Here is an 18161-nt window from a genome sequence, read left to right as displayed (position 1 = left end):
CTGCCCCAGAATAAAGGCTGAGTAGCTGGCTGTGTGAGCAGCTGCTCCATATTGGAGCAAGAGGAAGAAAGGCTGTGGGAGGGATTTCGCTAGGGAAAAAAAACAGGCCTGATGACTTAACTGCATGGAACAGAATATTTAGGAAATATTTTACAAATGTATTGGAGAATTGAGACAAATCTGTGATTGGACCACAGAACTAAGTACATAAAAAAGCAAGATAGTAATCAACTCCAGGTCAAAATAAAAAGTTGTATCAGCAGCCTGGCCAATGTGGCTCAATGGTTGAACGTCGACCCATGAACCAAGAGGTCATTGGTTCAATTCCCAATCAGGGGCTTGATCCCCAGGGGCTGTACAGAAAGCAGCTGATAGATGTTGTTTCTTTCTCATAGATGTTTCTATCTCTTTATACCTCTCCCTTCCTCTCTTTCTAAAAATCAATAATTAAAAAAAAAACACAAAAAACAGACCAGCTGGCATGGCTCAGTAGGTGAGCATTGACCTATGAACCAAGAGGTCACAGTTTGATCCCTGGTTGGTTGGGGCACATGCCTGGGTTGCAGGCTCGGTCCCCACTAGGACATGCAGGAGACAGCCGGTCAATGATTCTCTCATCATTGATGTTTCTATCTCTCTTTCCCTCTCCCTTCCTCTCTGAAATCAATAAAAACATATTAAAACAAAAGAAAAACAAAACATTAATTTTACCCTACTTATATTAGCAGTGAATAATACTTACATAGTAACAAAAAGGTAAACATTATTTTTTTAAGCAACAGTATGCTATGATTATATTGAGGCAATGCAGGAAGGAACAACAGAGGTTCTGGTTTAGTGAAAGGGGCACTAAACTACTATCTTTTGGAACAGGAAGTCAATAGTAAAGAGCTAATATCAGCATAGCAAGCAACAATAGAATAAGTATTACAGTGGTTCTCAAAGTGTATTTCACTTTCTGTGAAGACAAAATTATTTTCATGTAATACTAAGTTATTATTTGCCTTTTCACATGTTGACATTTACACTGATGGTGCAAAAGCCACAATGGGTAAAATTGCTGATGCTTTAGCAGCACAAATTAAGGTGCTGTCAACATTGACTAATGGTCATTGTGTTCTTTACCATCACACTCGCAATCTTAAAGAAAATCAGTTTTTTACTTTAAAATATCCTTGATGAAGCAATAAAAATCATTACTTTTATTAAATCTCAACCTTGAGTCCATTTTTTAAAAATTTTTATTATTATTGATTTCAATGAAGAAGGGAGAGGGAGAGAGAGATAGAAACATCAATGACGAGAGAGAATCATTGACCGGCTTCTGCCTGCAGGCTACCTACTGGGGATCGAGTCCACAACCCGGGCATGTGCCCTGACCAGGAATAGAACCCACCACTTTTTGGTGTATGGGACTACACCCAACAACTGAGCTACAGGGTCAGGATAAGTCCATGTCTTTTTAACATTCTGGATGGTGAAATGGGAAGTAGCATAAAGCATTTCTATTGGATATGAAAGAGCACTTGTGTGATTTTTTTAGTTGAACTAGGTACTGAAGAGCAACTGACAAATCATGGCTTCTCAGACTTGGGTATTAAGCAGTCATTTTCTCAAAATGTCATTTCATGTACAAATAACTGATAACATTTCAAGTATAAATAACTATAACATTTGTCGCCAATGAAAAAATTCAAGGAAAAATAAGAGATTTGGAAACTTGGATCCTCCACAGTAAGTTTAGGGCTTCCCAATACTTAAAGACTTTTTGATGAAATCAATTATCATATTAACAAATGTGATTTTTAAAAACTATCATATAAAAAATGTGCCAACATTTGGCAGGTCTGCATTACTCATTTTCCAAATGACTAATAGGTGATGTTTCTCAGTTTTAATTTCTAATATGATAATTACAGATATAAACCACATAGATAAAACCTCTCTCTTTTAGGTCTCAATAACTTTTAAGACTACAAAGGAGTTCTGAGGACAAAAAGGTTAAGAGCCAGTGGCATATCATTTAGAAATCTAGAGGTAAATAAATAGGAAATTGCAAAAAGAGTTGAAAGTGGTCTGCTCTTTAATATTCAACTTTTTATGAAATCTACCTATATTAATTTGGAAAAGCAAATTTAAGTATTTCAAAACCAATAAGTAAATACCTTCCCTTATATAAACACTATAAGGTTGTCTCATTTCTTTAGATAACGTTTCTCTTCCTTACCAAAATGAGAGTGGAAACATCCATGAGCAATTGGACAGCCAGGAAGTGATAAGAGGAGTGATTCAAATGCCCAAACTCTCTGTCAGAAGCATTTTGTCCTTACTCAGACAGCCAGGATGGCTTCAGCCAACCCCAAAGAACAGTCAGTAACATCACTCTGACTTTAACACCATAACCCACGCAGGAATAATGCACCAGCCAGGCTGCCTTTTGAAAAGGTATTAAAATTGACCCAGCTATCCTAAGACTTTTGAGGGTAAGGACACAAAGAAATATCTATCCATGTTCGGGAATGCTTTCATAGAAATGTCCTGGCCCGGCTATGTGTTTTAGAATGCCAAATCCTCATGACAGTTACAGAATAGCAGTGATTCATGGCTCAGAAGAAATGAGTCATTGATCTGGGGAAATAGGGCAGGTCCAGATTATAAAGAAGAGCCCCCCTTTAATGCACTGAGGATAGCTCACCAGATCTGCTAAGGTGGCTAGCTACAAGCCTAAGAATGAAGACATGGAGGAGACACATTTTTCAGATGTAACTGGACTTTTGGGCTGCATACCACCATTCTGCTGTTCGGTTACTCTTTTATCTAAGCTACGGCTTGAATAAATATTATGACTCATTGCTTTAGCACATTAAAAACTTCTAAATTTAATTTGAATGTGTTCTTCTGACTCACCAGTAATAATGCTCATTAAAAGAATGATTACACAGAGCCTTTCTTTAGTCCAGTTCCTGCCCTTCCAGTGTCCCTGTTCCACCTCTTATTGTTCCCTCTCCTAATGCCATGTTCATTTCTATCACAGAACCTGTATATCACTTATCATTATACATTCATTATGTATATATACCCATTACTGGACAATAAATACCACAGGGCAGAGATGATCACGTCTGTTTACCACTTGTTTATCTGGTTCTTGGCCAGATGCTCCAAAAAGTGTTGTATACATGTTAAATGAATGAATTTAAATTAGGATTATTATAGCCTAAAGTCTGTTTCATTTTTTTAAGAAGGCATGGGGTCTGGAAAAGAGCTTTCCTTGATTGTCTATAACCATCTTTGTCTAACAATGCCTGAAACAGCTAAAAGGTAGTATATTTACTTACTGACATGTTCAGCTCTCTCCCTGACCGGAGTGACTCTTCATATACTGAGTGCAACAGGAATATATTGGACAGTATGATAATATTAAATGTTTTCTAACAGGACCCAAAGTTATGCTGGATTTCATGATAAAATTTGGTGTTTTGTATGTCTTGTTTAACTGAGTTAAGTTTTCATATCCAATAGCTATTTCCCACTGATGGGAGTATGGAGGTACCAGTGGGGAGGATTTGTCTATGCTTTAACTTTTATTAAAATCTGAATTTTTCTGAGTGGTAACTTTTTGGTAACTTAAGAAAAGCATAAATAAATAGTTGCCTAATATAAACTCATCAAGACTACCCATTACCACATAGCCAACTTTAGGCAAGAGGGAGGATGAATAAATGTGAAGTTGAGAATAATTCCTAAAATAATTTTTAAAGGACTAATTACTTTGAACAGGGATGACTAGAAACTTTTTTTTTCTCCTTCTAGAATTCCTATATTTTCTTTCTCTCATAGCACTTACTATTGAACTACTGTATAATTCACTTCTTTATTAAATATACTGTTTATTGCATATTTCTTTCACCTCATGTAGAATAAAATTTGTTGGGAAATTTTGCTTTATTTACTGATGAACCCTAAGTGCTTGGAATAGTTCCTGATGCATAGTGAGTACTGAATAAATTATTATTGAATAAGTAAGTAAATGAATATATTACATTTTCTAGTTTTGTTATTAATGCAATATACTTGATTTTTTCCAATGTTATATATTTTAAATAAGTTTCTTCTTTTCATCTATTTGCTATGTTAATCTTCTTTCAGAATAAATTCTATTTGTTCAATTTGGAGCCTCTTTTATAGTGTTGCCTTTGTTTGCCCCAAGAATTCCAAGTTTTGTTTGTCATAATAAAATCAATGTTCTTTACCATAGTAACAATATAAAAGGGAGAAAATCACAAAATAATCTCAATAAAAGCAGAAAAAATTCAACATCAGTCATGATTTTTTAAAAATCATAATATTTCTAAACAAAAGGACACTGTAACAAAATCCTACATAATGGTGAAAAATGGAAGTCATTCCCTTTTAGAACACAAACAAGACTATAGTACCTAGTATCACCACTTCTAGTCAACATTGTACAGGAGGGCTTAGGTAGCTCAACTGAAATATAAGACACAGGAGAATATATTAGAATGTTTATAATAACATTGTTCATATTAGGAAAAAGAAACTGGAAGCAATGCAAATGTACATCGATATCCTCTAGCCTTGCAATTAAATAGCAATGAAAATGAGTGAATTAGAGCTATATGTCAAACACGGATATATATATTTAGGGAAAAATTAAAGTAGAGAAGAATATATACATTGATTCCACTTATATAACATTTTTAAAACATGAAATACTAATATCATTTTTAAAAACTTATTATGAAAACTTCCAAACATCTACAAAGTAGAGACACTGGTTTAATGAACCCCATGTACACATTACTTAGCTTCAACAAATTATCAACAAGTAGCAAATGTGTTTCTTTTATATTCTCCACTTCTCCCCACCTTGGATTATTTTAATGTAAATTTAGGATTTTTTTCATTTCACCTGTAAATACTTCTGTACCAATATTGTTTAGGGTAATAAATTAATCTAGTTTTTAATCTCAAAACAGATCCTGCCTCAAAGGACCACGTGCTACGGTGAGGTGACTCCAACAGAGTCTGTGAGGGGTGTTCTGTTGGAGTAAAGACTAAGGAGCAGGTGCTAGAATGTTAACTGGAGATTGCAACATCTGGGTCAAGGAACGGAGCAGGGGGAGATCTCTGGGGGTTGGGAGGAGGTCCCTCCAGGTCAGGAGATCTTTGAAGAATTTGCAAAAATGCTCAGCACAGAAACAAACAGCAATTTGTTAAAATACAGATGTATGGGCCTCACTCCTACAGGGCCTGAGTCAGTAGGTCCAAGGTGGAACCTGTGAATTTGCATATCCACCAAGGTCCCAGGTGACGCTGACACTGCTGATCCAGGGACCTACTTTAGTAGCGTGTTCTAGGAGCCTCTCAAACTCTAGCCTCTGTTCCCTCTCTAAACTTAAATCAAATCATTTCATCTTTCCTCTTTATCTTCTGGTGAAGCCATTTTCTTCAATTCCTTTAAGTGAACAATTGTCTTGCTGCCTCAAGAGCTCAAATTTGCTGTTCCCTCACCCTGCAACACTTTCCCTCACACCCCACTTTGCTGGGCTAACTCCTACTCCTCTTTTATGTCTCAGCTTAAGTACCACTTTTCAGAAAAAATCTTCTCTAATATACTCTCAAGGTTTGGTCCATTTGCTATATGCCTCTCCTTTATGACATTTATTACAATTGTAATTATATAATCATTTGTGAAATTTTTCTTTATTGTCTGTGTTCCTTTCTAGATTCCAGGCTCCATGAGGGCAGGGAAGATTTCTTGTTCACTGCTTTAATTTTAGTGCTTTAATTTTCAGTACATATCCCATTATTGGCACTTAGTATTTGTTGGATTAATGAATAAAGGAAGGTATCTAGATTTTCCCCAAAAGAACAAGAAAAAACCCTGAATAATGTAATATTTAAAAATATTTACATAATATTTCACATAATTATATATACCGGGTGGGGCAAAAGTAGGTTTACAATTGTTCACATGGAAAATAATACAATAATTAATAAATAATAATACAAGAATAAACTGTTTCTCATACAACTGTAAACCTACTTTTGCCCACCTGTATAATTTCTTATAACATTTTAAAGAATTCTCCTAAACCATTTAAGATAAAGATATTTTTCTTTATAACAAATTTATTTCCTCAGCACACTACTAGAAAGCATAGGTCCAGAAGTGCCAATAACAAAATTTAACAGCCAAAGCAGGCATCAACATTTATAAAAGGTAAATTTGTGCTGCTTCAGAAGGTTGCGTATAAGCAAATATACTTAGTGTGACCCAGCTGTACATTCCTGGGGAAAGAATTTGGAGTCATGATATATAAAAGGATCATGGCCATTTGCTGTGAATTCCTGTAGACTCTTTCATCTGTGGGTAACGCATGAATGTATTTCATTTTCTAAGTCAAATCCTCCAATGAACCTATGTCTAAGATTAACAAGCTTTCAAAAACACTAGTGATATAGAATACCATCCCTACAAAACAAAGCATTTTCTACCCAATTCACTTGGAAATCAACAAAGATATGTAAAAATGATTTTTCAATGTGCTAAAGTAGGGTTACAAGAACATAAGTAAAATACTGATTATACACAGGAATACATAGACAAGGTTAAGCCCCAGTTTCCAGAAAGACATTACATTTTCTTGAAAAAAACAGCAAAAGGGTGATTTTCTTATTCCCTGTAGTGTTCCTATATGGCAACCCCAAATGTCTCATTATTATTTTAATGCATTTTAAAATGAATCCTGTGGATCAAAATCTACGCTCCTGGGTTCTATGGAGATGTCTTCATTTCTGTGGTAAGCAAGCAGGTAGGGGCTGGAGGGTCTTCCCACTCAACCCTCTTCAATTCCCAAAGCACTAATTTTATCTTTAAAAAAAAGTGTGTGTGTGTGTTTGTGTGAAATATGTATTGGGTAACAAGTAAACAGACTTATTATGAGAAGAAAAGTGGGAGGAGATACTGCTAGAAGAAGGTTGGAAAATACCATTCCAGTGTAGCACTACTAGAAGTTAGTTCCAAGTATTACCTGTATTTATAGTCCCTTTGTAATTACAGAGATATTGTGTCAGGCTTTTCCTAGTGTCCAGGTCATCTTGGACTGTTCCCAGTTCCACTGCCTTCTCACTTGACCTTCAGTCCTGCATTTCCGACAGCCTATTGGATATGGTCCCTTCATTTGCTCACATTCAAGTCCTCAAACTTCTCCATAAATCATCCACCTCTTGCATTTTCTCAGTCCTTGCCAGTGACCCCATCATTCTCTCAGGTGCCCAGCTTCAAACTTGTGGAGTAAATTTTTTTTTTTTTTAGTTTTCCTTCCTAGCTAATCAATCACCAGTTCAGCTTGATTTCTTTTCTCCTATATATATTGCTCGCTCACGTCTTTTCTCTGTTTTCCTAGTGCCCCCATGCCAGTCCTATCAGAGCATTCGATGCCTGGGATAGCTTCCTTTGTAGCCTTATGGCTCCATTCATTTCTGATCTAACTCATTCTTCCAGATTAATGCTACCTAAATGCTCCCTTTCATATTGTTACTTTCCTATACACAACTGTAGATGGTTTCCACTTGGTTTTGCAACCAAGTCTAAACTATTCTGCTTTGCTTTCAAGGCTCTTCAAAATCATCTGATTCCACTCTTCTTTCTAATTAGATCAGTCCAGTTCCTGTAACATAGAAATAGTGCAATTCCCGTGTCTGTATCTTCATATGAACATGTTGAGTGGACCTGGCCTAAAAGAACCTGTCTCTCTGTCTTCAGTCTTTTCCCTCTTCTTTTCTCACCTTTTACCCCAAGTTCCTCACATAGCCAAGTACTTGTAATTCCCTGAAAACACTTGTCTCTGGGCCTTTGCACTTGCTTTTCTCTTCCACCCTTGATCTCTTCAAACTGAAGTTGCACCTCCTGTGTTAACTCTTATTTATCCTGCACTCCAGGCAAAGTAATCACCATCTTACTATGAGCTGCCATTGCACCCTATACATACTTCTATTATAGCCTTTATTATACAATATTGTAATGTTTTGATTACATTTGTCTGATCGCTCTTTTAAATTTGAGCTACCTTCTCAGAATAGTTTTAGGCTTGGTTTCAAAATGAGGTCCCTGACCTCTAATAACACACAGTTGTTTTGTACTCCTGGTGAGTCACTTTAGTAAGACTATAAGTACTTGCTGGATAAATGAATGAGTTAATTTCTACCTAAATCTTCCTCACTCTTCAAGACTTAACTAAAACCCAAATATGTCTCTGAAGCCTTCTTTGACTTCTTTATTCTCCACCCCTTCCCTGAAATCTGATCGTTCTTATGGTTGAGACTATAAAAATTAGGATGATTTCTTTAATTGGATAGCAAGTTCCTTGAGGGCAAGGGACATATATTTATACTGTCTCTGTCATTGCACTGGATCACAGTGCTGAGCACATAGTAAAATCTAAATAAACATTTACTTAGAGTATGTAAACTCTATTCTCAGGAAAATAATGATAGCTAATTGTCTATTTGAAAAATCTTAATTTTTTTCTAAACATAATTGTAGTCATTAAATTAAATACTAATTCATTTAGAAAATATTTAGTGAATACCAACTAACTTCCTGGCATCAAACCAGTGGTTGGGATTCAGGTATGAATTCTAATAGTAAAAAAATTCTTCCCAGGTAAAGTTAGTATTGCTTCATTGAAGCTATGTACATTTTTTTCCACTTTTAAATTTGTAAATTTATAATTGGCTAGCTAAATAGGTGTTTTTTTTCCCTCTCCCTAGGATATGTCACATCTTAAGCCAACTGTCTCACTCTGGATTCAAACCTAAGTTGAGTTTCTTGTTTTCCTCTTTCTTTATGCATTAGTTTACTCAACATTTCTTAGTAAAACTATAGGCCAGAAGCTGTGCTTGGTGCTCAAGATACATAGGTAAAACAACTAAATCCCTGCCCTCAAGGAGGTCATTTAGATAACTGCATAGAAATTATATTCCATTGTAGAAATAATATTCAAATATTACCTTAGTTGCCTTTGAAAAGCAAAATTCAATATATGAATATGTCTTGTCTTTGGACTAGGATTCTTTGAATCAACAGACATATATAAATAAAAATTATCTATATATATATAAAAGCCTAAGCGACCAAACAACTGAACAACCGGTTGACCAGTCACTATGATGCCCACTGACCACCAGGGGGCTGACACTCAACACAAGAGCTGCCCCCTGGTGGTCAGTGCACTCCCACAGCCAACCTCCTGCAGCCGGCCAATATCCCGATCGGGACTGGGTGAGATGTCCCGATCGTCCCTGATCACCGGCCAGGCCAAGGGACCCCACCCATGCACAAATTCGTGCACTGGGCCTCTAGTTATTAATATTAATACTATTTCTGTTCTATCATATGAATATTCTCTAAGAAAAAGATGAGGAACTGCTTACATACCTAGAATAAGTGTTAAATAGTAATGAGGTCATGTTCTAGTGGTAATTAGGTATTAGGGAAGCAAAGTAACTCTTACAGGACTCTAAATACCAGCAATTCTCTACAAAAGTAATACACTTTAAGCACATTATTCACATATTATTATAGGGTTACAGGTAGCAAATGTCACCTTGGGGCTAAAGCTATGTCCACATTTTGTGGGGCCTGAAGGTCATAAATGTGGAAGTTCTGCATAAAAAAAAAGAAAATTAGAACCCAAAGTTAGGTATAGCTTATGCAAATGAGGAGCCCTGAAACTTAGGCTTCATCTGCTTCACAGAAAAGCTCAGTGGTAGGTACATAAAAGGTGGATTTTCTTTCTACTCATCTGTCATACTAGGGAAAGGCTTGGACATTAGGAAGAATAGTATTCATTAAGCTGATATCAAAAAGTTTATAATAAATACATTACCTGTAAAATGAATCTGTAAATTGACCTTAGCAACATCCTTATTTTATCTTTATTCTGTCAGCTTTTATTCGATTATTTGGCTTTCTTTAAAATTGAAAAAAAATATCACAGGTATTCATGGAGTATAGATCATAAATACTTTCTTTTTAAAGCTTTAACCTGTAGACCTGTGCTGTCTGATATCATAGTCATTAGCCACATGTGGTATTGAGCACTTGAAATGTCACCAGTACAACTGAGGGACTGAACTTTAAATTATTTTTAATTAAAAAAACTGATATCAACTCAATTTTACAAAATTGAATATTACAAAAAATTTAAGTAGGTTTAGAATGACTTGTGTATGTCAATCTACTTTTTATTTATTTATTTATTTATTTATTTTAAATATATTTTATTGATATTTCACAGAGAGGAAGGGAGAGGGACAGAGAGCTAGAAACATCGATAAGAGAGAAACATCGATCAGCTGCCTCCTGCACACCTTCCACTGAGGATGTGCCCGCAACCAAGGCACATGCCCCTGACCGGAATCGAACCCGGGACCCCTCAGTCCGCAGGCCGACGCTCTATCCACTGAGCCAAACCGGTTTCGGCTGTCAATCTACTTTTTAAACTATAGGTTTTATAAAATCTAAATGTAAATTAATTATTTCCTAGGAAAATGTAGTAGCCAAATTGAGATGTGCTGTACTTGTAGAATTCACACTGGATTTTGAAGGCCTAGTATGACAAAAAGAATGTAAAATATCATAAAAATAACGTTTTATTGATTACATGTAGAAATGACACCACTATGTGGAATTCCTACCACTATGCATTCCAACTGTACTCTGGTTCCTTCTGGAACTTCTCTTCATTTATTGGTTAAATAATGTACATTTCATTTATTGGTTAAATAATGTACATTTAAAAAGTTAATTTTTCTCAGTCCTTACTTTTTAAAAATGTGGCTTCTAGCCCTATCCGGTTTGGATCAGTGGATAGAGCCCCAGCCTGAGGACTGAAAGGTCCTGGGTTCGATTCCAGTCAAGGGCACATGCCCGGGTTGTGGGCTCGATCCCCAGTAGGGGGCATGCAGGAGGCAGCCTATCAATGATTCTCTCTCATCATTGATGTTTCTATCTCTCTCTCCCTCTCCATTCCTCTTTGAAATAAATAAGAATATTAAAAATAAAATAAAATAAAAATGTGGCTACTAGAAAAATTTTAATTACATATATGGCTAACACTATATTTCTATTGGACAGTGCTGCTTTAAACTCTGACTGTTTTTCTCAAAGGGAGTATATAATTTTTGAAACCACTTACTTAAAAGATAAACTTAGGAGAATCATGGTAGATGGAAAGCAATTACTAAGCATTACTCATGGACATTTTTACCTTACTTGAGGTGGTGGAATTCCTACCACTATGCATTCCAACTGTACTCTGGTTCCTTCTGGAACTTCTCTGCTCCATAACTTTTGAGTGAATCGGGGAGGTTGCCCCAGAGGTTCTTCATAGTACAAGGATGACGGTGAAGACCCTGGGGTGGTGTCTCCACCAGCTGCCTCACTGGCAGCCTGCTCAGCCCCACGCCGTTTGGCTTCCTGCTGTTCAAGGGCATGATTCACTTCGTTATCTATAGTATCTGTGGGGATGGGAATGGGAACAGATGATCTTTCTCTTTTTTCTGATAGAACTGAGAAACTGGAGCTATTTTCCTGCATAACTTTGTTTTGAGATTCCAATTTGCTCTTGTGGTTTTTGCAGGCCCGAGGTCTAATCCTTTTGGAGCTATGGGCTTTGAAAAGGGAAGACAGCTCTTCAATAAAATCAGCAGCCTTATTTAAGAATAGTTTTTTGGACTGAGACTCAGAACTATACTGTGGCCTTCGTGCCTCCGGAGGGCTCTCATTAGAGCTGGTAGGACTTGGAGAGTTATCCTGGCGGAAGTTAGGGTCAAAACTTGATTTTGATGGGTGTTTCATCTGATCAGAAGAAAGACGTTTTCTAGCTTGAGCTTCATCTGCTTTCTCCAAAGGGTCATGATTGATCGCCAATCTTGCCAGATTGACACTCTCATCTAATTCTTCTTGGCTCAGAAAAGCTGAAAGATCTGGAAGGTCATCTTGGCTTCCTGCTCCTTCTGCAGCTCCAGAAGGACTGCCAAAATGGAAAGGGTTGGAAGAAGGCTCTGCTCGGCTCCTCTCATTGTTTCCCCGATGTCTGGTTTCTGCTAAATAGCTCTCTCTGAGGAGCTGAGAAATGGAAGTAGAAGCTTCTATGCTGTCGTCTTGCATGCTGTGAGAAAATAATAATAATAAGTTTGGATCATTTCCAGAAAACAATAAGTCTATGTTTACTAAAGCATGATGGATTCCTAAGAACTTAAAGCTTGAAATAAACAATTGCCTAATTTTAATACTTTTACAAAATTTACTCTAAAGACTTAAAGATTACTCTCAAATTGTAAAATGAAGAGGAACTGAATGAGATTTTATTGAAATTGAAAATAAAAATATAGGCATTACCACTTTATTAAATTCTTTAAATATAAGTTCAACTGAGGAAGCTATACTATAGCTATAGTAACATTAAATAAAATTTCTAAATATAATTTTGATAGTATCTGTTAAGGGCTTTTAGTTATAAAGTACAGAGATTTGCTCTCCATCCTCTCCCTTTTACCTTGAATGTAATAAAATAATAAAAATTAAAAGATATTGACAACATAATCTCAATTGGTTAGTGAAATTATAAACTTGACCTAGCTCATGAAAATAAATAATGCTTTTGTTTTAAGAAAACTAGAAACAGTTGTTTAAATTTGCTATTGTTTATAGGTTTAATCTGCTCTTGAAAACTATAATGATTTAGCCTTTTCAAATAAGGTATAACTAATTTAATTTCTATAAAGATATGAGTTAAACCCTAGGTTTTAAAATATCTTTTAAATTAACTTTGGTGAAGAAGGGAGATGGGAGACAGGAAAGTGGGGGCAAGACAGGACACTCCTCACTTTATACCCTTTCCTGACTTGAATTTTAATTATATGAACACATTACCGATTCAAAAATAAATATTTTTAAAGCTTAAGAAAATAGTACAGTACCCATAGTTCTAAGTCCCCTGGACTAGAAAGTTTGGTAATGCAAACCAATGTTATATTATTAATATTATATCTATTTATTCATTCACACACTTACTAGAGGGATGGCAAACTTGTGACCCACAGGCTGTTACTCCTCTCTCTCCTCCTTATAAAAGATGTTGCTAACTGATTACAGTACTTTTTCCATTGACCTTGACTTTCTTAACACTCCACTACATCTGCTACCACCAATCAATCAGAGATGGTAATGGAGATGAAAACTATTTACCATTCTGCCCTAGCTGGTTTGGCTCAGTGGATAGAGCGTTGGCCTGCAAACTGAAGGGTCCCGGGTTCTATTTCGGTCAAGGGCACATGCCCAGATTGCAGGCTTGATCCCCAGTAGGGGGCGTGCAGGAGGCAGCCAATCAATGATTCTGATCATTGATGTTTCTATCTCTCTCTCCCTCTCCCTTCCTCTCTGAAATCAATAAAAAAAATATTTTTTAAGAAAGCTATTTACCACTCGTAGCTACTAAGTGCTGGGCCTTGTGCTGGGAACATGGAGAGAAAACTAATCTCCTAAATCTTTTCTGGTTTTTATGACAAAACTTATTTCAGTTCACCTCTTATATGATAGTCTCACTTGTATCACAAATAAAACTTCCTAAGGTTCTCAAACTTTTAGAATGTTATCCAAAACTAACCTCTAAATTGGCAAAGTGGGCAATGACCTTGAGAGGGCAATTAGAGATGGCTAAAAGGATTACCTACAGCAAATATTTTCCCACATGCTTGCTGCAGCCTGGGATTTCCACTACTGGATCCATTTATTTGGGTGAGAAGTCTATTGTGTCTTAGAAAATGCAAAGATATTGGATGGGTACAAAGATTTATCTACAAAGATATTCATCATAGTATAGATAATAATATTAAAAAATTGGGATCATGTCCAATAAGAAATTAGTTAATTAAATTATGATATACTCATCAGATAGAACTATGTTAAAGTTTGTACAACTGTGCACAACATACAAAATAGTACATGAAAGTATAATTGACATCCCAATTGAAAATTTGTTTATTTTGTGCATTAACTATGCAGAAGAACAATTAAAGATATATGAAATCAGGTACAACATGCTATTTGAAAATGTAATTAATGTACTGATTGAAAATGCTTCTCATTTGTTAATCAACTACTTCATTAGCCTAGTTTGAGTTTCTGTATATATTTAGATGTGAGGAAGAAAATTGAGTGCTTTATGAATCAGGATGGCCTTCTCCCTATTTGTTAGACATTACTTATATTGTGGTTTTTTTTTTGTTTTGTTTTGTTTTTTTTTAATATATTTTATTGATTTTTTTACAGAGAGGAAGGGAGAGAGATAGAGAGTTAGAAACATCGATGAGAGAGAAACATCGATCAGCTGCCTCCTGCACACCCCCTACTGGGGATGTGCCCGCAACCAAGGTACATGCCCTTGACCGGAATCGAACCTGGGACCCTTCAGTCCACAGGCCGATGCTCAATCCACTGAGCCAAACTGGTTAGGGCTCATATTGTGTTTTAATGTACCTTTGTCTCTATTTAATATGGCTTTTATCTTGAGCAATATGGAATGAGCATTAGCCTTAGAATCAGATCTGTTTTCAAATTATGGCTTCATCTCTCAGCAGTTATGTAACTTTGAGGAAATTACTTAACTTCTCTAAACTGGAATTCTCATCTGTAAAACATGGATAACACCTATTTCCCAGGGGAGTGAGGATTAATAACATAATGAATGCAAAGCCCTTAAAACAGGACCCATTATAATGGGAACTCAAACAATATTAGTAAAAATTAATACTTAGGTAAAGGAGATGTTAATGTTGAAAAACTTTTAAAAGGCTTATATTTGGCTCAGCCAATGTGGCTCAGTGGTTGACCTATGAACCAGGAGGTCATAGTTCGATTCCCTGCCCAGGTTGTGGGGTCGATCCTCAGTGTAGGGTGTGCAGGAGACAGCCAATCAAGGATTTTCTCTCATCATTAATGTTTCTATCTCTCTCTCCCTCTCCCTTCCTCTCTGAAATCAATAAAAATGTATTTAAAAAAATAAAAAGCTTGCCCTAACCGGCTTGGCTCAGTGGATAGAGCGTCGGCCTGCAGACTAAAGAGTCCCGGGTTTGATTCCGGTCAATGGCATGTACCTTGGTTGCAGGCACATCCCCAGTAGGAGGTGTGCAGGAGGCAGCTGATCAATGGTTCTCTCTCATCCACATTTCTAACTCTCTATCTCTCTCCCTTCCTCTCTGTAGAAAATCAATAAAATATATTTTTTAAATAAAATAATAAAATAAAAAGCTTATTTTTGGGCAGAAATTGTAAAGAAAATACTCATATAAGTAATCACTGCTCTCTGCAACTATTTTTTTTTTCTTTTTTAAAGAAAAGAAGCTTTTTTTTTTAGGAACTCATCAACACAACCAACCAGAGAGGCCTTGGAACTGCCCCGCGACCCAGCAGCCACTCCAGCCAAAATCCTGCTACCCCAGCTACAGACCCGCGGACCCTGGGACCTCCACCTCCAAGGGAGCACCCCTCCGCAGCAGTAAGTGCAACCTCCCCCTCCCCAGCGGCAGAACTCCGGATTCTCGAGTATCCGGATTCACGCATTTCCAGCCGGATTCGTGCATTTCCAGCCCCGCAGGGCACTCCACTCCTTAGGCAGCACTTGGGAGCCACTGAGAGCCCCCAAGGGTGTGATTCTGCACAGACAAGGGCGCGCAGCCCCTCAGTAGAAATTCTGAATTCCCTCTTCCTGGATAACTGCCCACATTCACCCCAGCGGCTCAACCGCGGTGCCAGGACCCCTCAGAGTGCATCAGAACTCTGCGACCGGCAAGCGCACCTCCACAGAGGTGAAGTTCCAAAAGGCAGGCACCCTGAGCCCATCTACCCACAGGGCGCTAGTGGGAGCACTGTGAGCTCTCCCTGGGTGTGATCTTGAACAAGCGGGGGCACACTCCCCCCCAGCAGAAGTTTTAAATTCACTCATCCTGGATACTGGCCACAGGTGCCTCAATTGCACAGCTACACTGCCAGGGCCCTTCAGAGTCCTTCAGTGTGCCTCGCTGGCAAACGTACTGCGGGTGCTCCTGTGAGCCGCCACTGGGAGTAAGCGCCTATCCACCACAGGTGCAACAGCAAAAGCTGGGTCTTCCCATTCCAATACTGCAGAACTCTGGGCACCACAGTCATGCCTTTCCAGAGAGCAGACCCCCTGAGCCCCATCACCCCAACAGACGGTTCCTGGGTGCCACTGTGAGTCCCTGCTGGGCACGCGTGATTTCAATTAAGGGTGCAAGACAGCAAAAATTGGGACACTCCCCTCCACGCGGCTGACTTCTAGACACCACAATTGTGCCTCTCAAGCCCGCAGGCCTACATCAAGAGAACCCAAATAGCTCAAGTAGGGAGCTACACTAGATTAACAAGCCCAGGAGAACTGAGAGATTATGCCAGTAGCACCATCCCCAAAAGAACCTGGGTAGCAAAGCAATTGGATCTATAATTAAAACATTACAGGAAAACATGGGAAGACAAAAAAAGCAATCCCCAAAGGAAAGAAAAAGAGGAACCACCAGAAAGAAAGTTAAATGAATTCGAGGCTAGCAGCTTATCAGAGATATAATTCAGAGTAATGGTTATAAGGATGTTTAAACGGATGGATGACAAATACACACAACTCAATGACAAATACACACAACTCAATGAGAACTATAAGGAGCTGAATGAGAATGTCACCAACATGAAAAGAAACCAAGAGGAGATGAAGAACGACATAGCTGCAATAAAGAACCACAATGGAAGGCCTAAACAGTAGACTAGAAGAGGCTGAAGACCGCATCAGCGAATTAGAAGACAAGGTAGGAAAAAAACACACAAACACAGCAGCAACTGGAAAGAAGACGTAAAAAGCAAGAGGAGAGCCTAAGGGAGCTTTGGGACAACACAAAACGAAACAACATTCGCTTAATAAGGATACCAGAAGGAGAGGAAGAGAAGCAAGGAATAGAAAACCTGTTTGAAAAAATAATGACAGAAAACTTCCCTGATATTGGCAAGAAAAAAACTATGCAAGTCCAAGAAGTACATAGAGTCCCAAACAAGTTGAACCCCAAAAGACCAATAAAAAGACACATCATAATTAGATTGGCGAACACCAACGACAAAGTAAGAATCTTAAAGGCTGCCAGAGAGAGACAGAAAGTTACTTACAAGGGGTCTCCTATCAGAATATCAACTGATTTCTCAACAGAAACACACCAGGCCAGAAGGGAATGGAATGAAATATACAAAGTGATGCAAAGCAAGGGACTGAATCCAAGAATACTATACCCGGCAAGGCTATCATTCAAAATTGAAGGTGGAATCAGGAGCTTCACAGACAAAAAAGGGCTAAGAGAGTTTATCACTACCAAGCCAGCAATGCAAGAAATGCTAAAGGGACTGCTGTAAAAAGAAGAAAGAGAAAGGCAAGAAGAAACACAAACACTAAGGAAAAATATGACAACAAACATGTACTTGTCAATAATAACATTAAACGTAAATGGATTAAATGCACCAATCAAAAGACATAGGGTAGCTGAATGGATAAGAAAACATGACCCATATATTTGCTGTCTACAAGACACCCACCTCAGAGCAAAGGATTCACACAGACTGAGAGCAAAGGGATGGAAAAACATTTTTCAGGCAAATGGAAATGAGAAAAAAGCTGGGGTTGCGATACTTATATCTGATAAAATAGACCTCAAAGTAAAGGCCATAATAAGAGATAAGGAAGGCCACTACATAATATTAAAGGGAGCAATTCAACAAGAAGATATAACTCTGATAAACATATATGCACCCAATGCAGGAGCACCCAAATACATAAAAAATCTCCTGGAAGATATCAAGGGAGAGATCAACAACAATACCATCATAGTAGGAGACTTTAATACACCACTGACATGACTGGATAAATCCTCTAGACAAAAAATCAGCAAAGAAACAGCAATTCTAAATGACACACTAGATCAGATGGACCTAATTGACATCTTCAGAGCATTTCACCCCAAAGCCATGGAATATACGTTCTTCTCAAGTGCACATGGGACATTTTCAAAAATAGACC

The 18161-nt window shown here is 37.6% G+C and overlaps 1 protein-coding gene across 1 annotated transcript in view; it reads right to left on the bottom strand.

Annotated features, from left to right (window-relative positions):
* The window catches only part of MYPN (myopalladin), a 99818-nt gene that overhangs the window by 60483 nt on the left and 21174 nt on the right, over positions 1-18161 (bottom strand). The window contains exon 2 of the mRNA XM_080687962.1: positions 11301-12203. Coding sequence (XP_080544088.1) covers positions 11301-12202 — 902 coding nt within the window. The 5' untranslated portion in view covers position 12203. The remainder of the gene's footprint in view (positions 1-11300; positions 12204-18161) is intronic.

The sequence above is a fragment of the Plecotus auritus genome (assembly GCF_963455305.1).
Source record: "Plecotus auritus genome assembly, chromosome: 9".
Lineage (NCBI taxonomy): Eukaryota > Metazoa > Chordata > Mammalia > Chiroptera > Vespertilionidae > Plecotus > Plecotus auritus.
This window is presented reverse-complemented; position numbering and strand designations above follow the sequence as displayed.